The following is a 23,571-nucleotide window of genomic DNA, read 5'->3' on the forward strand; positions in this document are numbered from 1 at the left end:
GAGAGAGAGAGAGAGAGAGAGAGAGAGAGAGAGAGAGAGAGTGGTTACACCCAAGTCCATGGCTCTGTCATCTCTCTAATAGCCTCATCCTTGTGTAGATAGATGACTGCAGCTGAGCAGTGGGTTTTACTACTGCACTCTTGTTTTTTTTCTCATTTTCTGAGTTGGGCCCTCATTTTCTGATTTATAGCCCTCTCTCTCTCATCTTCGCAATCTCTTCTCAACTTCAGGCCATCCCTTTCCTCATTTGTCTGTTTCTGAGTCTTATAAACAGCATGTCTTGATACACCGCATTGAGGATCACATCGGGCCACTTTGTCATATATAATGTGACGCTTTTTGGCATAAACCAAGCTTGCGTATGCATAAGTTATGTGTGTGTGTGTGTGTGTGTGTGTGTGTGTGTGTGCGTGCGCATGCACGTACCTAGAAAACAAATAAGGATTACTTGCAACCAAACAAACACAAACAGATGCTCAAAAAGCAGTAGTTCTGGATAATATTGAAAATCCGGTCAATTTTGAACAGGACATTAGCATAGATGATATTTCAAGTCCACACCTCTTTTGCCATGGCAGATATTGTCCCCACCATTTTATGAATTTATGATTTTGTCATCTAATACATAGCAAGCATCTCCGATTGTAGAGCAGGTTTCATTTTGTCAGTGTGTCTTATGAGTGGCGATATGGTGGTGGAATTTATTATTTTTTAATGCTGTGTGGTTATGGTTGTTATTAGTCGAGAAAAGTAACAGCACCAATATGTTCTATCGAGCACACAGCTGTCAGACTCCAATCTATCTTTTCCAGTTCCAGTTGCAAAAAACAAAACAAAAACAAATGTGTACAGCTGAATTATCAGATTTTTACAATGAAAGGTTCTATTAGGGCCAATTACACCATGTCTACAACGGACATGACAGCTAAAGTCTGTCTACACTGGACATGCCAAAGCAACCATTGCTAACCATTTGTACTTTGATTCAGTACGTCATAAATAGAACGAGGCATCAGCTACTGTCGCGTCACTAATTATAATTAATTGTACTGTCTTTTGTCGCACCACTCGCGTCCGGTGTAGACACGGTGTTAGGACCCGAAAATGTTACTAACAGACCGACATGAACATTTATACAGTGCTAGGTATAAGAAAGCATCTATCTTCTGATCTATTAAAACAGTAAAAGATCATGTTACATATGCATCACCTATTTTATAAATAACATAACATTCATGACTTAAGACCGTGATGCAATTTTGTGATGTCATAACCAGCATGTCTGTGCCCTTAACTCTTTTTAAAATGAGATGCTGATAGACTTCAAGTAAAGTGAGGGCCACTGAAAGCTAGAGGGGTCAAACTGAAGTTTTGAAAAGCAGAGAGACACAGTATGTGTGGCAGGAGAGTCAGGTTGTGCTGTCGGAGCTTGATATTAGAGTTGGCAGAAAATATGCTGGCAAGGTCAGTGCAGGTGAAAGCAGAGGGAGACAGACAGTTAAGTCCTTTCACTGAATTCCAATGTTACAGACACACACTTACAGAAAAACACACAAGACGACAAACTACTATTTTAAAGGTATTTTCCATATAAAAGGTGCAGATAACAGTGGCTACCACTGCAACGTGAAACATTTTAATTGACGTTCAGTGGCCTAAAAAAGTATTTAGATATTCCCTTTTATTTCATAACCTGAAGCATGCTTCATAAATGATGAATACTGCCAGTCAATTCAGTCCATTGATGAAAGATTAATGAGCATGCACTATTTTTTGTTCGAAAGAAAAATGCCTTCAAGAAGAAAACCATGGTAAAACAAGAGGACAAACATTTTTTGTGATGGTATGAATTATCTACTGGACTATAATGAGACAAAAGCATGCAAAAGCAAAGGAATTAAATAAATAATGCAGGTGTGAAGTTATTGCTTTGGCACAGAATAAACAAACATAAATACTGTTCGACCCAAAACAGCCGTTAACGCAATGTGTAAAACCCACCTTTGAGGACCGGGCAATCATTTCCAGGTGTGTGTAACCACAAAGAATTATTCATAGATCCTGGCAAATCGGCCTTACTGCTAGAGTGCAAACAGACCTTTTTTTCTTTTCCACTCACCATTAAGCTCTGAAATGAGTCGTTGAAGGAGAGGACAGGAGGAGCTTTGGCACAGAGATCCAGGCATCAGCACGCAGCCAGAGGTGGCTCGTACACTCCCCGATCAGCGTTCATGCCGTGAATGAACATCAGGCCAGTAAGGAAACTGACAGCGGAAAATTCAGTTAATTCCCGCAATCTGCAAAGCAAATCAAGAACATAAATTGTGATTAAATCGAAACAAAGCACTGTTTTATTTTTGGTTGAAAAGAACCTGACAGGAAAAGAGCTTTTGTAGGGATGCATTTGTCAGGGTAGTGACAGGATACTATATTTCATGGGTCAAATCACAGGCTGGAGTCAAAATATGTCTTTTAGCATGTGCTGCCATTATATTCTTTGTTGCCAAGATAGCAGCTTGCACAATCCATTGTTAAGGTCAAGAAAAGACAATTATGAACAGGAAGCTTTCAGAGTGACATGGAAGCATGTGTCAGATCAATTCTCATTTGTGCAGGCTTTTTAATTAATCAAAAACATACAGCTACAACTACCATAGTTTCAGTCACAAACAAATGATTCTTCTGAGCCAGTCCTTTTAATGAATCACTGAGTAATTAACACTGGGATAAGTCAGACATATCCTTCAAGGAATGAACTCCAGTTTAGAGAATCTGTTATTATGTTTATATATAAGCAACATGGAAATTATAACTGAAATATGCCCAAATGAAACAGAATCAATAAGCTTGTGGCACCAAATTGAACTGAATAAGGAAAACTATCAATACCCAGCCCAAATGGCAGCTAAGAGGTGAAAACGCATTTATTCAGAGGTGAAAAATAGTACCTGCAAGATGGGACCACTTGTTGCCTGGTACCACAACAGTTTTCCCTTCCGGAGGTAAATGAAAGTGCTCATCATTGACCTCCTGCACTTATTTTGTCTTGCCTTGTGTTTCTTTCTGCCCAAAGTGAGAGCAAAATTCAGTCAGAAAAAAGATTAGTTGGTGAACCTCAGCAAATGCATTATTCAGTATGCGCAAGCGAGCAGCCCACATGCAAACGTCTCCATTCACCTCACATTAGGGGCACTCAAGACACCCTCACAACTCTTACGACGCAGACAGGGAACCGACAGTACGCAACACATCCCAGGACCAACTGGGCCAAGGTAACAGGGTGCATCATGAGGGCCAAGCTTCTGCTTGAGAAGGTGACTCTTTGTAAATGAGCTTGAAGGTGAAGTGCACATGCTGATGGCTGGCGGGGGAGAGCTCAGGGCTGTGCTCACATGGGCCTGTTGATAGCTATGGATCATTCTTCTATCCCTCCATGCAAGTGCGCATATATGAGAGGAAGCACAAATAGTCTCTGGACCGGCAGGTAGACCCCTGGGGGACAAAAGAGAGACAGAGAGAACATTAGAACTAATTGGGCATTCAGGAGAAGGATGGATTACTGTGGCAGAGCTTTGAGGAAGGGAGGAAAAGGGTGGATGCTACAATCAGAGCAAGTACTCCTGTCGTTTTACCTTGTAGATATGGTGTCTAATTGAAACATGAGTATTGCATCGGTGCTGTGATGTTGTCTAGACTTATGTGCTGTATTCTCATAAACCCAATGAAGCAAAATATAGTACGGCATGTAGGTGAGAACATATACTAATAACAAAAACTAAACCAGACCATGACGCATTGCAATTTATATAATACTGTATTAACTCCCAATCTGGTGCTCTGAAAGTTAAGTATGAAAAAGGTTTCAACTCCTCTCCAAAAGTATAGAAGCTCTAAATCCAAAGTAGACAGTTGAAAGATTTCCTCCACACACCGTGTCACAATGTTTAAACAAAGTAGGTTAGACCACAGTCAGAGTTTCCTCCCTTAATGCATTTTTATGTCCCCTCTGAGTCCACGTCTTGTGAATTTAGCCAAAAATATGTCATATTTTCCCCATTCCTTACAAGCCTCCAGCATATGAGTAATACCAGGTCCCTGATTATTTGCAGAGCTAAATCCTAAGCCATGAATTAGACTCACTAAATTTCAGCATGCATTTCTCTCATATTTTCACAGTAGTATTTTTCCTCCATCCACGAGACTTGAAGTGAAATTCAGCTGGAATGTCCCAAACATTTAGAGGAGCTCTTAACAAGAGAAATATACAAGTTGAGAAGCATGCAAAGTGTTTTGGTTATTGAAAAAGGACAATTGTGAACAAAGATGTTGGAAACAAAGTGAGACAGAATAAATAAAGCAGCAGTCGTCATACTCCACATGCGTTGGTCTAACAAAAGAAGTTAAGAAATTTCATGATATAATTCTTGGGTAATCTCTCCTGTGACTAAGTGTTGTATTTTTTTTCCTTTTCCAGGTGTGCCCCTAAACCAATCATAAAACCTACTCTACTGTGCTAGGATGTAAGATCAACGGAGTGAGACTGGAGAGAATTACATCCATCCGAAAAAGACAGAAAAGGGATTTTGAGATACTCGTGCGACTACTTCACAAGACAGGATATGAAGAAACAGAGCATGCTTCATCTTTGAGACAACTTACTTTTCAAAATTCAACTAAACCCTTGGTTCTCCTGTCACATGAACTTAAGAGATAAGTGAGAGACTGATATTAATAACGGGCTGAATAGTCTACATCACAGTGAATCTGCATTAAATTATATCAATTTAATTATGAAAATGGGACAGATTGCAATATTTCTTCTGCACACGCATCTGCTGCTTGGAGTCGGAAGCTCCCTGGTCATTCAGTCCATGCCCTGGAGAGTTCCCTGCCCTCACCAGTGTGTCTGCCAAATCAAGCCCTGGTACTCTCCCCAGTCTGTGTACAGAGAGGCTCCTACAGTAGACTGCAATGACCTGCTACTTATCCAGCTGCCCACTTCCCTCCCTCAAGAGACACAAACCCTCCGGCTGCAAAGTAACCTCATCAGTTCTGTCGACCAGAGTGAACTCCAGGGCCTTGTCAATCTGACAGAGTTGGATCTCTCCCATAACAGCTTTACCAGTACCCGGACCCTGAGGATAACTGACCTGCCAGCTCTTCTTAGCCTACACATGGAGGAAAACCAGCTGAGACACCTCCCAGACGCTGCTTTCTTTGGTCTCCCTAGCTTGCAGGAGTTGTACCTCAATCACAACAGGCTTCGAAGCATCTCCCCTGGGGCCTTCAAGGGTCTGGATAAACTTCTAAGACTTCATCTCAACTCTAATCGATTGGTTGTAATTGACCGGCGTTGGTTCCATGCTTTGCCACAATTGGAGGTTCTCATGATTGGTGGAAACCCTGTGGACACTATTCAGGACCTAAATTTTAAACCGCTGAGCTCTTTGCGCAGTCTAGTCCTGGCAGGCATGGGCTTGCGTGAGATCTCAGAGCGAGCGCTAGAAGGGCTTAAAAATTTGGAGAGCATTAGCTTTTATGATAACCATCTAATAAAAGTTCCAAAAGAAGCATTGCAAAAGTTGCCGGGTCTGAAGTTCCTTGACTTGAACAAGAATCCCATTCAGCTAGTGCAGAGGGGAGACTTTCAAAATATGCTTCACCTGAAAGAGCTTGGCTTAAACAACATGGAAGAGCTGATCTCTATTGAGCACTCAGCAATGGAAAATTTGCCTGAACTGACCAAACTGGAGATCACAAACAATCCACGGCTCTCCTATATCCACCCTCAGGCCTTCCAAAAGTTGTCAAGTATGGAAAGTCTAATGCTGAACAGTAATGCCTTGAGTGCCCTGCATAGCCAGACAGTAAGGTCGCTGCCCAGCCTTCAAGAAATCAGCTTGCACACCAATCCTATTCGCTGTGACTGCCTGATCCGCTGGGTGGGAGCCGACAATGACAAGCCGGTCCGTTTCATTGAGCCTCAATCCACATTCTGCTCTGAGCCTCCTGAGCTTAAAGCCCGACGAGTTAAAGAAGTCTCATTCAGAGAGATGGCAGACAGCTGCCTACCCTTGATTGCCCCAAGCACATTCCCCTCTTACATTGAAGTCAAACATGGAGACAACATAGCCTTGCACTGTCGGGCACTGGCAGAGCCAGAGCCAAGTATCTACTGGGTCATTCCCCAAGGTGTGAGATTGACTCCATCCAGCAGGTACGGGCGTTATCAGGTTCTCACAGAAGGCACGTTAGAGATTTTTGGAGTCACTGCTGAAGAGGCTGGATTCTACACTTGTGTCGCGCAGAACCTAGTGGGAGCTGATACTAGAAGCTTGACTCTACAGGTGGAGGGAGGTGACCTGCTTCTTGCAAGTACTCAAAAGACAATGGACAGCTTTGTAGTTCAAGAAGTCAAAGAAAGGTATGCCTTACTAACCTGGCAAGCAAGCCGTAACATCCCTACTGCACATTTATCATGGGTGTCCAATGGCAGTCTGGATGCCCATCAAAGGCACAGCACTCGAATTCTAGCTGGCACCAGGAAATTCAACCTAACCCATCTGCAACCAGGCACTCATTACAACATTTGTCTACACATGGGGCCAAATGACACCTCGTGTGTCTGTCTAAGGACCAAGGACGTGTCCATGCCAGATCCTTTACCAGACCTGACCCCAGCAGTCCTGCTGGCAGTTTCAGCTCTGCTCCTTTTATTTGCGGCCAGAGCATGTCATGGGGGAGCCTCATTCGGTTGGAAAGACCACATGCTGGAGCTTGAGAAACCCCACACCACCATTCTGACCCAGGAGGCGAAGACTTTCATGACTCCTCCAATACTAGTAAAGTACCTGAATCAGCAGGATCCAGACAAAGTCCTATCAGATGGCAGAGGGAAAGACCTCAGAAATGCTTCACTGGGGCAAGATGCTCGGGGGCTATCAAAAGAGGCATGCTGAGCAGAATAAAGAGTTCAAGAAGGATGGACAAGAAAAAAAATCCCTGGAGTATAAGTTTCACAAAGCTCACTTTACCGATCTGACAGTCAAAACTACTGAACGTCTGAAACATACAAAACTAGACATTTAAGTGGCAGACCCGCTTCACATAACAGCGACCTGGTTTCAAAGTATAGCAAAAAAAAAATATTAAAAAAAGATGTTTGTATTTATTTTGTAACAAAAAAAAGATACATCAAATATATGTATATTAAAAGCATTTGTTCATATATCCACATACAGTATATCAAACTAGGACACTAAACTTGTCCTGCAAATCATAAATAACAGTTCATATAGAGTCTGTTTATATGCAACCTCCCAACTTTACGAGTCTGTGTCACAACAGGCCAAATGGTTGTAGAAAGATAAGCACTTATATATTTTTAATACTGAAGAAGAGACTGACTTGACACAGGAAAGCAAAGAACACAAATATCAAGGAAGCCTCTAAAGAACTCAAGAAGACAGAATGGAAGTCTTCTGAAAGGCATTTTGCAGGCTGCGGGCAACAATTAACTTTTTGTTTTTGTGGTGAAAAACCAAACTGACTATCTCAAAGCAGGCATTATGAAAAGAGCTGATATAAACGGAGGTGTCTTAAATGTTGTATAACTAATGTTGTATGTACTCTCTTTAACAGTGTGTTAAATTGTGCTTTGTACAAGGACCCCAAGAGAATGCTCCAAAGTTAAGACCATCCCAGAAAAATTGAATGTTTTTGCGCATAAAAGAAAAATCTTTTTCTCCCTCAAAAATGGACCGATCTATACATCTGACAGGGGCCACAAACTTATGACCTAAAATGCTCAGAATGTTTGCCTATTTTGGTCCCCTTGTTCCGGAAATATGACAGACCCTTGCTTAGAAAAACAACTCAAGTGAACAGACGTTCTAGTCTTGATGGACGTACTGCCTAGACATGTGTGTCGGCCTCTTTGTTCAGACATATCAAACAAGAAGAGAGGGTCATGGAGAAAGCGTATGGAACAACCCCATGATGCTATCCTTTCCAGCAAAGACGGCAAACATTTGGTGACAGGAAAGAGGTTCACGTCTACATGCACACTTTTGTACAAAGCAAGCACGTCAGAGCTCCCATTTCTTTCAGTTCTGATGAAAAGTGCGGGTCCTGTCGGGCTGCTAATGGGACCTACTTCATGGAAAGATAGTGCCAATTCTTCTTTCTGTAAAAAGAGGGGGAAAAATGGGCTTTTTCTTAAACAGTTTGTCAGGTGACTATTCAGTCCACAGCACATAAGCTCTGCTCTGACTACTGGACAGCAACAGAGAGAGACATACCCAGTGAAAGAGGGGTCAGATGGCACCGATGTGCCCCTCTTTTATCCAGGAAAGGAAATAAAGCAGCATTGGGGATTGTGAACTGTTCTCTTATATTCTCAACTATGGAGAAATCAAATTTTTTTTACAGGCTGTCATTTTACAGTAATTTGTTTGCTTTTTTTTCTCTTCAAGTTTGTGGTTGATGTGTCCTCCTGTTTCAGTGACTCTCTCTCCAACTTGACTGTCTTGTCCTCAAATTGTTTTTCTATCATTATTGTTTGTTGCTCATTGGTCTTTTCCCCACCCCAAAGCTGTACATAAATCCATCTGAATTTCCTATTCAACATACCACTTTCTGAAATAATTTAGATGACTGTGTTAAATTCTATTTTGAGCTATTATTAAAACATTTTGGACTGATCTCAAGGTTTGATCGATTGCAGGACACCAAGTGTGTTTACATGCACTTAAAAAATTGGATTTCAGTCGGTCTAAAGCAATAATTCGTCTTATTTTAAAATGTCATATAAACATTTTCTAAATGAAAAAGTACCAGTCTGGTTTTTGCAAAATCTCAAGACAACACGATTTGCCCAGCATGTATACACCTCAATCAGACTACAAATTAGCCTACAACACAGTGAGCGATAAGCATTTAATCTCTCAAACGCATTGTGGATAATTTTTCACTGTGCATGTAAACATTCTTAATGGTATGGACGTCATATATCACCCACAATACATATAAACTTTAATTCATGCTCTTTCTTAATCCAAGTCTTGAGTTATGTTTCCTTCTGTTGTTATGCTATTGGTCCAAAAGGGGTATAATTTAATAGAACTGCCTTAGAGTTAACTGGAGCAGCATATCCTCCAATTATAATGAAAACAAATATTCATTCTTTTGAAATGGAATCACCACAACGAGTTACAATAGTTTCTAGAGATTTGAAAAACAGCCCTCGGCTTCTTAAATTTGCTGAGAAAAGAGCCTCAGGCTGGCGATGCTCTTCCTGTCAGCAGCAAATGGTATATCCATCCCCCAGTACTTCCCCTCCAGTGCCCTCCCTTCATACTTCACAATTACCGCAAAGAGCCTGTTGTCTAGAAACGGTAACTTTGAGAGTGATTGATGTCTGAAAAAAAGAGAGAGAGAGAGAGAGACACGTATGTTTGGCAGGGGGGCAGTGAATTGAAGGCAACATAATAGCGTTATGCTTCTCCACAGAAATCATACAGAATTGTGAACGACTGTAATTGCACATTACAGTTATTTTAAGGAATATTGAAAGTGGGAAGGCAGGGTTCTGTTTCATAACACTTAATGCCATCCTTCACACTCAAGTGGACCTCTTGAATCTATCAAGCTTGGAAATGCCAAACTATAAGGCTCAATGCACCACTGAACCGTAACTTTGCCGTTTAATGGAGGGAAAAAAACATTTTTACAGTGCAAGATCAAAAGAATATTACAACCAAGCAAGCTCAACTACAACACTACTGCAGCATCTATAGTCAAAATGCATAAATGGTAGGTTTACTGAATAACGATTTAATAAATGACCTTCTCGATTCAATTTCCTGATCAATGAGAGATAGAAGTACACTTGATTTCATTGCCTGGAGCTTGAAAACGGTTTATTTGGCAAATCAAAAAACTATTCACTATTACATGGCACACTAGTCACCTGATATAATGTGACATTTGACTATTATTGGCTCAATCATTAAGATTGATTTAACTTGATTTTACTGAAATAAAAATACCACACTGACAATAGGAAATGTTCCATTTAAAGAAATATAGAGTCCTGTGATGCAGCAAGCAAGCTCAACTACAACACTACTGCAGCATCTATAGTCAAAATGCATAAATGGTAGGTTTACTGAATAACAATTTAATAAATGACCTTCTCGATTCAATTTCCTGATCAATGAGAGATAGAAGTACACTTGATTTCATTGCCTGGAGCTTGAAAACGGTTTATTTGGTAAATCAAAAAACTATTCACTATTACATGGCACACTAGTCACCTGATATAATGTGACATTTGACTATTATTGGCTCAATCATTAAGATTGATTTAACTTGATTTTACTGAAATAAAAATACCACACTGACATTTAAAGAAATAGAGTCCTGTGATGCACGAGCTTACAGGTTTACATTGATGAAGAATTGCCTTAATGAGGATACAGCTGCTTTATAATTGGGCATTCTGTACAAAAACTTCACAGTTGAGGAATCATTACTCACTTATTGACAAACCAGTGGGCACTGCTGGTTAAATAATCATGAAGCAGACGCACTATAAAAAAAATGACTGTCCATCAATCTCTGCACAGATAAAGTGGCCAAATTTGGGGGAAAAAACAAACAAAAAAACAAGTTCTTTCAACAGGATAGAACCTTAAACCACATAAACACATTTCATTACACCATATTCACAAAATAATGTTCTTTTTAGCAGCATCATATGACCCCTTTAAGAACAATTGTTAAAAATCAGGATATGATTACTTAAAAGATTCAAATATTATTTCAAATGTTTTGTTGAAGTCCTCCAAGTTTCACTTTTTGTATGTTATACATCTAAATCAATTTTTGAATGAAATTGTCATATCAGATTTTCTAAAAAAAAATTTTCACAGTCTACTTCTGTAGTTGTATTTACAACACTGTTCCAGAACAGTTCAACCCAAATATTCAGATGTGTGCAGCACATTTTATGGAGGACTGTTTCCTGATCCTGGTAGAGTAGACTACAATGCCGGCTGTTCTGACTCAGACTGTAAGTACGTTTTTTTATATATAAAGAATTTGCCACTGACGATTCAAACGTGAGTTTTGGGCAGTGTAGAGTAGCGCTTGTTGTTTGTTATTTCTCCAATCACAAATGCAGACATGGTTTTATGTTTACGCGATGCAGTGCGTAAAAAGACAGTACAAGTCATTATAATCAGTAATTATGTCCCCACTGGATGCAACAAATGCCTCGTTTATAATGGGTTTTAATGTTTTTGTCTTGTCGCTCTGGCTGGACACGGCATCACAGTATGGTGAGGGGCGTAACATTTCCATCACACGCTTGAGGTATTCGGCCAATCACAACGCACTTGATAGCTGGCCAATCAGAGCACACCTCGCTTTTCAGACCGATGAGCTTTGTAAAAATCTACGCGTTTCAGAAAGGCGGGGCATAGAGGAGAAAAAATAATGTACAGTATGTGGAAAATAATGTGTTTTTTTAACCTTAAACCACATAAACACATTTCATTACACCATATTCACAAAATAATGTTCTTTTTAGCAGCATCATATGACCCCTTTAAGAACAATTGTTAAAAATCAGGATATGATTACTTAAAAGATTCAAATATTATTTCAAATGTTTTGTTGAAGTCCTCCAAGTTTCACTTTTTGTATGTTATACATCTAAATCAATTTTTGAATGAAATTGTCATATCAGATTTTCTAAAAAAAAATTTTCACAGTCTACTTCTGTGGTCTTTTCAAAATCAGTCATGGATGGAATATCTAATAAACATTTAAAGGGGTCCTATTATGCTCTTTTACAAAGTCTTGATTTTGTTTTGGGGGTGTACTAGGACAGGCTCTCATACTAGGTTGTTCGAAAAACACATTATTTTTCACATATTTTACATTATTACAACACCTCTCTCCTCAGTCTGGCATGAATGGCTCGAACAGTTCCTCTATCAAATGAAGGCCCGCCTTCTGAAATACGAAATGTGCTGTGATTGGTTAGCTGGGCCAGTGTGTGTTGTGATTGGCACCACTCGGCGCCTGGTCGGGAAATGTCACACCCCTTACCATAGCCGCCTGCGATCTTCAGTGTAAATATTGCGTCAAAATCAAATCAATTTAAACCCGGATGATTGTAACCACTCTAAGTTCGTCTGCCTTGGGAAAGCTAGCGTAGTTTTGCAAACTAATTTTCAGTGGAAGTTGCTAAAGGAAGGTCAATTTGTTGCTAAATGATGTTGTGATGTCATTGCATGAAATCTCAGCAAAATTTTCTATAAATGTCCATTTAAATTTGTTCGTAAAATAATATAAATGCATAATATAATATTAATATAAATAAATATTTTTAAATACAACACTGAATTATTGAACACTTAGTAAATTAGTAAAACTACACATTCTGAACAATTATAGTTTTAAGCAGTGTATTAGTAGTTAGTTAGTGTGCTACACCCTAAGAAAAGTCTGTAAAAATAGGTCACAATCTTCTATGTTAATATGAAAGCGTTTTCTGTATTATTATTTTTTACCTGCATTTTAAATTATGCATTGTATTATCTTGTGTTTTCAGGTTGCAGGGTTACAACGGATAATGGATTGGAATATAATGGATGGATGATGGATAATGGATGTCCTGGAAAATTACTAGTACCTTTTCTAGATATTTTTCTTACAGTGTACTAATTGATCAACAATCACAGGTACAAGCTAACAAGGTGTATCATAAATGAACAATTACACAATTATTATTATTAAATGGAACAGTTGCAAATAGCAACTAAAGTAATGTGTGTACTGCTAGGCATCTTTGGTTTTCTATTTTTGTGTAATTTAGTTGGAAAATGTGCACCTTTTTATTGTTTGAGTCACTTATCAAAAGTTGCCAAATAAATTGTAAAAGTAGCTAAACTTGTTGCTGGGTGCTTTTGGGAGAAAAAGTTGCTAGGGTAGTCTGAAAAGTTGCTAAATTTAGCAACAAAATTGCTAAGTTGGCAAAACTGAGCTAGCCTGTCTCCGACATAGTGATAACACTCGTAGCCTTCTCTAGTGCAGCTCAACCAGGTCTCGTCCCATTCGTCAATATTTGTGATATCACAAATCCCGGAAAATATGCGTTGTAGTCCAAACGAGTCGTTCGTCATAGTTTTTGAAAAGTGATTTCTGTTAAATAAAATCTCCTTTTGAAGTGGACTTTGAACTTTGTAGATCTTTTTTATGTTCAAACAGCAACATTACAGACTAACTAAAGTTGAAAAAGCATAATAGGACCCCTTTAAAGTAATCGACTGAATAACAATCAGTTAATAGGCATAGATATTTAAAGATAAACCTGTTGCTCTCATGAACTCAAGGAAACACAGGAATGCATGTTAGGTAGGCACACTGCTGCTTGCAGTCAGTAAGAGTTTTATGTTGACCCAGACTACATTTATAAAAAATAAAATAAAAAAAATCAGTAAAACAGTATAAAAATAATGGTTTCCTGTTTTACTCTATTTTAAAATGTAATGTATTCCTGTGATGCAAAGCTGAATTTTTAGCGGCCATTACTCCAGTGTCACATGATCCTTCAGAAATCATTCTAATATGATGATTTGTTGCTCAAACAATTCTTATCAGGTGAAAGCAGTTGACTTGTTTATTGTGGAAATGTTTTTTTGGGGGGGGATTTGATAAACAAAGTTGAAAAGAACAGCATTTATTTGAAATCAATTTAATGTATACCTGATGAAATGAAAATATTCATAAAAAATAAAAAACCTAACCCCAAACTTTAAGCAGTATTGTATATACAATACCTGCCATGACAGCAAACTGGCTTATGGCAATACTTCTTGCAATAGTGCACACACCATTCACCTAAAACGTTTTTTTTCAATGCAATTCCGACTACATACAGTGAAAAATACACCCTAACCTCAGTCGTTCAAGACAAGACCAGCAGGAATTTGAGCACTTTAAACATCCTGTTGCTCTCTTTTTCCTTTCCTTAAAAGTGTTCCCATTTTTAAAGCCAGGAAGCAGTTTTGTGGAACGATGATAGAAAAATTGATTGTGAAATCTATTTAGTGCGGCTATCGATTTCCCCATAAGGGGAAGGAAGGCAGACCGTGTGAGTAAGATAATGGAATATGGAACGGGGGAGCAAGAGCCCAGAAATGGGAAGTGACACTGGTTAATGGAGTAGAACTGGGCTGTTTTAGGTGGGGTATGAGAGTGTGTGCACATACATCCGTGTGAGAGGTCCCCACAGCTACAATAACACTCCACAGTTTGCTCTGCATTTCAACTCATCCATTTTAAAAGGACAGCTGATGCAAAAAAACTTAATTTGGTCATTACTAATGCAATCTAATGTCATTCCAAATCAGTCAGCTGTTATTTACCCAAAGAAAACAAAATAAGCATTTTTGTTTGCGTGTTTTAAGCAACACGACTGCACTGATAATAAATGTAACCTGAGGATCAAATACTATATCATATATTGAAGGATCATGTCACACCGAAGAATGGCTGCGGAAAATTGAATGACATTTTACAATATATTAAAATTCATTAAATATATGCAGTCTTGGTGAGCATATTGGCCCCTAAGTTTTAGTAACATATGTGAAAGGTGGATTCTTACCACCTGCAGCATTGTTGTAGATCACCAGACATCTTACAATTCCTTTTCCACATCATTGGACAGACACAGATTTTGTCACTGACTTATATTGGAAAGGAAGGAAAGTCGGTCTGGAAGAAAGACTCAGAGCAGTGAACACACAATATTGACGAAACAATGAGCTGCTAGACAGCACTGAACACATCGCTGCTACAAAAGTGACTGTCACTTCATTTGAAATCATTCACAATTATTTAAATAGTCTAGCCATAACTACTGTATAATAAGTGAAAACAATGAGCTGTCATTCCTCCTGTGCGACTGGTATATGACTCATTGTACATGCAGATCTAAGCTGTGCCATTAGCAGTCAATGCATCAAGCCATTTCAGAATTTCTAATAAGTATTTATCATTGGGGGAATCTTACTTAATGAAATTCAAATTGTCTCTGCATACATGACAGCAATGGATGACTATTTCAGCCTGGCTGCACCAGGGGAAAAATCCCTGCTGCACCTGAAAATGCTAGCAGGCAACCTGAGCACATGTGGTCAAATCATTCCTTCATGCATCGTCAATACCAGTTTCTCAATCAACACATCTTTCTTAGAGCCACATATTGTAAACAATGTTGGAGAATGAGTCAGAGTGGAAAAAAACAAACAGTTCTCATAAATATGTCAGTCTGGTGCCTACACAAACAATAACTGTCAGTGTAAACAGCATGTAAAGGAGGAAAGAGTATGAATAAACCATAGAAAGAATGAGAGAAGGAAAATGACAATCTTTTTTTTCTTCATCATGAGATCAAAAAGCATGACAAATGTAAAGAACATGTCAAACTGAAGCTTGAAACACCGAGGGCATTTAACGGTCTCGTCCTTCTATGAGGACATTGAGCTGTTTATGTGTGAACCTCTCAGTGACCGGCTACTGTCAGTTTAACAGCTCTAACCTGATGGTAGGCCCATTACGGCGAAGACCTGAGATGGTGAGAGATTAGAGGTGCGATTAGAGGAAGAACCCAATTATCCCTCAGCATGAGACGGACCACTCGAGACACTTCCGTTATTGATTTCCAATTACTTCACTGCATCTTCCATTGGACGAGCCTGATAGACAGAAACAAGCAGAATTTCATGTAGAGTTCACATGATCAGACACATTAAGCACATGAACAATGGATTCAATATGCATTATGAACAAACTGGCTTTTACATGTTGAGAATATAAACAATAATTGAAATAAAGGGAGGGTTATTCAAAAGATTCAAAGACCAAAGTCAAAAGGCAGCAAAGCAAACGAGATTTCAAATGATTCTTTACAAACTGAAAGGCTGTTACTGCCACCTTGTGGTAGAAATAAAAAAGTAAACGTACCTTTTTATTTTGGCTAAACCTGCTACAAAGACAGGTACAACTGGTGCAAAAGTCGATTTATGCTCTGGAATATATTGTCAAAATAAACTGTGAAAATACTTGCAATGACTCTGCGAGTAAAACTGAAAAACAGCATTTATTCCCATTGCTTACATTACTTATTTTACAGTTAAAAAAAACAAACAAAAAATACTGTTCAGATTAAATCGGAGCAGAAATCAGGTTTGAATAAAACAAGCAAACACACAAAACAACCAAATTGACTTCATTATATAATTGCATTGGCTTAGGATGAATTTGATTTCTATTCCATACTGTGAGGCATATAATGGCAGTGAAAAAGCAGTGTTTGTACCACACAAAATACATTTCAAGATAAATTTAAATTGACATCCTCAAAAAGTTAAACACAGCATTTATTAGAAAAAAAGCAAAGCTAGTCCTATTGGTTTACTGTGTGAAAGCTCTTTCGCCATCTAAAGGTTGAGGAAACAGATTTCCTTTTCAGAGTCCTCAATTACTGCGCTTTATCCACAACAGAGACTGAATCCACTTTGTTACGGGAAACAAAACAGCACTAAGAAAAGCAGAGGACAATACCCCTAAAATCCCATACAACTCTGGTAAATTTTACTTAACACTGCCAAAAATACAGATGACCATTTTGAGAAAGAAAAAAAAAAATGTATGGCAGTATGGTAGACTTTGCTTTCAAAATACCTTTCCATAAATGCCACCTCACCTGGCAGTTCCTTAACCTTCATAAAACAGGCACGTATGTGGATGAGGCAAAATCCTGAACAGACATAGCACAACTGTCCTCAAATCATACATCAGATCTGTTCAGGTATAGAAAAACAAACAAACAATGGAAGGAAAGAACTGAGCATCTTCAGCAACCAAAGGAAGAGTTAGGAAGTGAAAACCATGGCCATTGACCTAACTACTCTTTTCTATTGTAGCTCCCATACATGGAAAGTTTAATACTTCACATCTGTAATGCAATTGGTTCTCTCACTTTAGCACATGAATGACATCCCATTTGATGTCATTAACCAAAACTAAGTTTATAAATAAATAAATATTCCCATATAATCATATCACGCAGGAGTGATTCCTAGAGCTTTAGTCTTTAAGTGCCTGAAATCTGTAAGGGGGAACAAAGAAAAATTATACTCTATTCTTCTTAAAAAAAAAAGAAAAGAGAAAAAAAATAAAAAGTAAAACCAAGTTGGTCAAGTACATTGAAAGCTCTTTAGCACACTGTCCGGTCTGTTTAAAGTAGTAAAAGTTAGGATTTGAATTGTTCATGCAGGCACAAATACTGAAGCCATGCATTTCTTCTGGGTCTATTAATATTTTTGACCCATGATTCACACCTTCCCACTCTCAGTAGCAAATCAAGGCAGTTAACCCTCTCTTTCACCTTACAGATGCTAAGCAGATGCAAAGAGATGATGTTTTGTAAAAGCTAACAAAACAACGGCGAACCAACAATACGAGGCCAGTTTCTTTAAATTACATTCTGTACATTATATATACTTGATTTGCACTATGCAATATAAATCATCATCATAGATACCGTGCTTTCATTTTAGCCCAGAAATGGTTTGTCAGTCTCCCTGCCTTCTTCGATATAAGGGAAAAAATTTTAAAACTAGTATGCGAGTGTGCGTTTATAATACATGCATGCCTTTAAGATGTTTCGGTCATGCTATGAAGGTTTTAATGACCTTCTGTATAACCTGGCCACAGCCTGGACAAGGAGCATGAAATTTGTGTAGCCTGCGGGCACAGGGGAAACAGGTAATCAAGTGAGCTGTGCGGCCGTGGATGATGTTGCCGTTTCGCGGCCGCACTCGGCACAGCTTGCAGGGTTCCAGTATGGCCTCTGGTTGGCATTCTGTCTCCATGTCCAGCGTGTCCTGGCTGTCTCCCTCCGAGCTCTCCTGTAAGTGGTGGTGAAGCTGGGAAGGACCCTTTCCTTTAGACGAGGAGGTGGATGATGGGGGGATGTTTCTAGCGATGTGGTGCGAGGGGAGGACGACGGGGTCAGACACAGTCCTAAGGCAGTCAGGCATGTCGATTCCATCATCATCCTCCTCGTCTTCATCCCTCTCAGGACGTGAACTGCAGGCGGGGATGTCTGGCACGGAGATTGAGTGCACAAGACGAGGACAATCCTTGTACCAGTCTTTCCGCAGAGCCCAACAGCGCATACAGTACCTTTGAAGAGGGGTGTTAAATTTGCGGCACTCTGAACACTGCCACGCATCCTGCCAAAAGAAGAGGTCATTTGAATAAGATATGCCTTCCATGTATGTATAACTATTTAAGAACATAAACAGAACAATATAAAGATGATAAACTTAAATATACACAAACAGTTATTTAAATCTTACACTTTAAATATTAATTTCATTTTACAAAACTGTTCAAAAGTTTGGGATGAGTATATCTAAAACTTGTTTTCAGCAAGCAAAAAGTGACAGTTAAAACATTTATAATGCTGCAAAGGGTTTTGAAAGTAATCCTGTTCTTATTCAAATTTTTTATACAAAAAATCACTGTTTTCCAAAAAACTTAAGCAGCACAACTGTTATTAAAATATTAATATAATAAGAATAAATGTTTCTTGAGCACCAAAACAGCATACAATTATTTCTAAAGGATCATGTGACACTGAAGACTGGAGTAAGGGCTGCTGAAGCTTTGCCATCCAAGGAATAAATTACATATATTAATTCTCTCAAATATATTAAAACAGAAAAGTTATTTTAATTTGTAATAACATTTCACAGTATTACGGTTTCTAATTTTTGATAAAATACATGCAGACTTGTTGGACAGAAAATATTTCTTAAAGGGAAAGTTCACCCAAAAACAGTGATGGAAATTTTGATTCTTTCAAGAGATTCGTTCATTTTCAGTTCGTTCACCAAAATGATTCGTTCAGAGACCATTTCTTCATATTACATAAATACGCCAGCAGGTGGCGAAAAAGAGTGTCTTATGCGTTGTATTCACTTGTTACAAAAACTGATTTGGCTTTATTAAAACGTGTGCATAATCTACTCATTAAATAAATAAAGTCTAAATAAGTTGTTCAGATGACCAAAGGCACAAGGTTTTCTTGCATAATTAACATTTTAATTGTTTGGTCAGACAATCACACATTCATAAATCAGGGATTAAATGTGAAGTTATGTTCTGTATGCTAAATATGAATATATAAACAAGCGTATGTCCACAGTACCCATAACTGCGCTTTGCATATGCTTTCTGCTGATTGCTGATCGAGATTGACTAACATGCTAAATGGCCGACTGACCCGGTACACTCATTAATTTCGTTCACGAACGAGATGTAGCAGTTCGGTCATTTCGTTCATGAACGAGAAGATCTCTCTCGATCTCGTTCAGACTCAAAAGAAACTCGTTCAGTGAAGGGCATATTCGTTCACTACATATAACAAATCACATGCTCCGTCACATCTCATACTCGAAGGCTATTGGCTCATGGTTTAGACATTCTTTGACAGGATGAATCAGTCAACAGAGCTACCCGGTTCGCCGAGCTGCGCATGCGCTGCTAACAGCGCCGCGCTGTTCTGGAGGGAGGAATTTCAGTGAACAAGAAATACGAGTCAATGGATTACGTGAACGAGAACGATTCGTTCACCTAAAAGATTCGTTCACGAACGAAACATCACTACCCAAAAATGAAAATTCTGTCATTAATTACTCACCCTCATGTCGTTCCAAACCCGTAAGACCTTCGTTCATCTTTGGAACACATATTAAGATATTTCTGATGAATTCCGAGAGCTCTCTAACCCTCCCATAGACAGCAAGGATACTACCACGTTCAAGGTCCAGAAACATAGCAAGGGCATCGTTAAAATTGTCCATGTGACATAAGTGGTTCAACCCCAATTTTACGAAGCTACGAGAATACTTTTTCTGTGCAAAGAAAACAAAAATAACGACTTTATTCAACAATTCGTCTCCTCCGTGTCACCCTGGCGCCATTTTGGAGAGTATCCACCGAATGTAAAGAACGTATGCAGCACCATGCGGAAACGTTGTTTTTGTTCAGATCAAAGCGTAAACAATGTATCCATGTGGCGCTGCTGACACAGAACAGCATACGTTGTTTACGTTCAGTGTTTACTCTCCAAAATGGTACCAGGGTGATGCGGAGGAGACAAATTGTTGAATAAAGTTGTTATTTTTGCTGTCTTTGCACAGAAAAAGTATTCTTGTAGCTTTGTAAAACTACGGTTGAACCACTGATGTCACATGGATTATTTTAACGATGCCCTTGCTACGCTTCTGGACCTTGATCGTGGTATTCTTGCTTTCTATGGGAGGGTCAGAGAGCTCTGGGAATTCATAAAAAATATCTTAATTTGTTTTCCCAAGATGAACGAAGGACTTACGGGTTTGGAACGACATGAGGGTGAGTAATTAATGACAGAATTTTCATTTTTGGGTGAACTATTCCCTTAAGTAGGTAGGTCAGTATCGGCACTGGCCATTTAAAAATAATTTAAAAACGGTTGATCACTAATAAAGAACAGCAAAAGTACTATTTTTCTTATACGCATACCTGTGTGGAGATCTCAGTATCAGTGTCATCACTTAAACACTGAGAGTCATCATCCTGATCTTCCTGCATCTGAAAGTGAAAATTAATTGCATTAAGCTGGTTATGATGACTCAATAATGTTAAAACAAAACAGTCAATAAAGAAAAAACAACATTACCTTCCTGTCATCTTTACTATCTTTCCCGGTCTCCTCTTCTTCATGTGGGGACTCCACGTCACTTCCCTGCTCCAGCACTGCCTCCTTCATATCCACACTAACTTGCTCGCTCTCTGCCTCATTCAGGAACCAAAGATCATCTGTGGTGTCAGAAACAATGGCCGTGTCCTCGTCCTGTCCGGGAGAGAGCTGTTCCCTCAGTCTAGTTGTGTGACAGTCTCACTACAATGACTAAACTCCAATAAGACTGAGTTTTTTTAAAAGTTTTTTTTTTATTCTTGTTTTTCTTCATGAAAATAACCATATTAATTATGTTCTGGTTATCGTGCCCTCTTACTTGATTGGTGTGAATATCCGTTGAACCGTTGCTCCGGCGAGTGTAATTACTTCGCAGGTTACCCAGAAACCACCAAGGCAACCCAGAAAGGTCCCACTCTTCCAGAGTAACGTCCAATTTTGGCCGTTTGCAAGCAGACCTGGGCAAGCCGTCTGAGGAGTCTGTAAGATCAATATCTGATCTTAAATTACATATTACAATGGAAAAATTGATGGATAATGATAATATTGATTACATTGTCTAAAGTGTGTTTGGTGATTCATGCTGACCTTCATCAGGATCGCGTGGCCTGCGCTGCGAGCAGCTCTGCATTGCACCAGTGCTGGAACTACCAGCAATGAGAGCCTGTCCAGAGCTAATCAACCCACTGGAAACCTACACGGTAAGGGAAAAATCGAATCAGCATACAGTAATGACATGACACTCGGTAGGACAGCAGTTCCTTCACAGCAGGCACCCGTGTGTGTGGCAACAAAAGGCCAAGTTCTCACAAGTTGTGGGAGAGGAAAAAATAGGACGTTTCTAAAAAGGTTGCTTAGAATGGGTAACAAATGATGGAGACATTAGACACAGCTGCAGCTGTAAGTGCAAATAAAGTAGCAACAATCAAGTAGACACCTTGTATCTAAATTACATCTCACCAATGTGTAATTACTAATAGGGCTGGGAGATATATAAAAAAAAATTATATCTCGAGATTGTCAATTTTTACGATATTCAATACATATCGCGATATGTTTGCATTTGCTTTTAAATAATAAAAACATGAATTAGTTTGCCCCCATTCAAAAAAAACAACAAAAACAATTTAGATAGAAGTTATTGTTACAAAGTAAATACAAAATGTTAAGTGCAAATTTAAGCAGTTAAAAAAAATCTAGACCAAGTGATAACTTACTGCTTTTTATTAAATGAACATGTAACTGAAGTAGCGCAAAACAAGTACAGAAAGTGCATTCTGTCAATTTTATTGGTGCATGCAATTTACACTGTGCAACTGGGGGAAATAATTAAACTGGGATAAGTTTTTTTTAACAAGTTTTTAGCTAAGATCACAAGCCTGTCAACTGTCTCTGGTTTAAGAGAAGCTCTGTGGCATGAAACTATGTTCCCACTGGCACTAAAAACCCTCTCAGATGGAAAGCTAGTTGCTGGAACACATAGGTATTTTTTATATTATATATACAGTGGGGCAAAAAAGTATTTAGTCAGCCACCAATTGTGCAAGTTCTCCCACTTAAAAAGATGAGAGGCCTGTAATTTTCATCATAGGTATACCTCAACTACTTGCTCGCTCTCTGCCTCATTCAGGAACCAAAGATCATCTGTGGTGTCAGAAACAATGGCCGTGTCCTCGTCCTGTCCGGGAGAGAGCTGTTCCCTCAGTCTAGTTGTGTGACAGTCTCACTACAATGACTAAACTCCAATAAGACTGAGTTTTTTTAAAAGTTTTTTTTTTATTCTTGTTTTTCTTCATGAAAATAACCATATTAATTATGTTCTGGTTATCGTGCCCTCTTACTTGATTGGTGTGAATATCCGTTGAACCGTTGCTCCGGCGAGTGTAATTACTTCGCAGGTTACCCAGAAACCACCAAGGCAACCCAGAAAGGTCCCACTCTTCCAGAGTAACGTCCAATTTTGGCCGTTTGCAAGCAGACCTGGGCAAGCCGTCTGAGGAGTCTGTAAGATCAATATCTGATCTTAAATTACATATTACAATGGAAAAATTGATGGATAATGATAATATTGATTACATTGTCTAAAGTGTGTTTGGTGATTCATGCTGACCTTCATCAGGATCGCGTGGCCTGCGCTGCGAGCAGCTCTGCATTGCACCAGTGCTGGAACTACCAGCAATGAGAGCCTGTCCAGAGCTAATCAACCCACTGGAAACCTACACGGTAAGGGAAAAATCGAATCAGCATACAGTAATGACATGACACTCGGTAGGACAGCAGTTCCTTCACAGCAGGCACCCGTGTGTGTGGCAACAAAAGGCCAAGTTCTCACAAGTTGTGGGAGAGGAAAAAATAGGACGTTTCTAAAAAGGTTGCTTAGAATGGGTAACAAATGATGGAGACATTAGACACAGCTGCAGCTGTAAGTGCAAATAAAGTAGCAACAATCAAGTAGACACCTTGTATCTAAATTACATCTCACCAATGTGTAATTACTAATAGGGCTGGGAGATATATAAAAAAAAATTATATCTCGAGATTGTCAATTTTTACGATATTCAATACATATCGCGATATGTTTGCATTTGCTTTTAAATAATAAAAACATGAATTAGTTTGCCCCCATTCAAAAAAAACAACAAAAACAATTTAGATAGAAGTTATTGTTACAAAGTAAATACAAAATGTTAAGTGCAAATTTAAGCAGTTAAAAAAAATCTAGACCAAGTGATAACTTACTGCTT

At 38.9% G+C, this 23,571-nt stretch overlaps 2 protein-coding genes across 5 annotated transcripts in view; one reads left to right on the forward strand and one right to left on the reverse strand.

Annotated features, from left to right (window-relative positions):
* Positions 1-7,195, forward strand: part of LOC107556574 (leucine-rich repeat neuronal protein 2-like) — a 29,365-nt gene extending 22,170 nt beyond the window's left edge. For both annotated transcript variants that reach the window (XM_016239742.1, XM_016239820.1), the window contains exon 2: positions 4,475-7,195. In XM_016239742.1, the coding sequence (XP_016095228.1) occupies positions 4,791-6,959 (2,169 nt within the window). In that variant the 5' untranslated portion in view covers positions 4,475-4,790 and the 3' untranslated portion in view covers positions 6,960-7,195. The remainder of the gene's footprint in view (positions 1-4,474) is intronic.
* A 9,490-nt stretch (positions 7,196-16,685) lies between these two features.
* The window catches only part of mdm4 (MDM4 regulator of p53), a 31,538-nt gene continuing 24,652 nt past the window's right edge, over positions 16,686-23,571 (reverse strand). Inside the window, exons 8-13 of one of the 3 annotated variants that reach the window (XM_016240008.1) lie at positions 22,938-23,043; positions 22,669-22,829; positions 22,449-22,505; positions 20,810-20,926; positions 20,653-20,721; positions 16,686-18,317 (exon numbers count right to left, since the gene is read on the reverse strand). In XM_016240008.1, the coding sequence (XP_016095494.1) occupies positions 17,751-18,317; positions 20,653-20,721; positions 20,810-20,926; positions 22,449-22,505; positions 22,669-22,829; positions 22,938-23,043 (1,077 nt within the window). In that variant the 3' untranslated portion in view covers positions 16,686-17,750. Of the gene's footprint in view, positions 18,318-20,652; positions 20,722-20,809; positions 20,999-22,448; positions 22,521-22,668; positions 22,830-22,937; positions 23,044-23,571 lie in introns of all 3 variants that reach the window. The other 2 variants (XM_016239939.1, XM_016240086.1) reach the window with 2 other exon arrangements.

This window comes from Sinocyclocheilus grahami, unplaced genomic scaffold, assembly GCF_001515645.1.
Source record: "Sinocyclocheilus grahami isolate Dianchi unplaced genomic scaffold, SAMN03320097.WGS_v1.1 scaffold3.1, whole genome shotgun sequence".
NCBI lineage: Eukaryota > Metazoa > Chordata > Actinopteri > Cypriniformes > Cyprinidae > Sinocyclocheilus > Sinocyclocheilus grahami.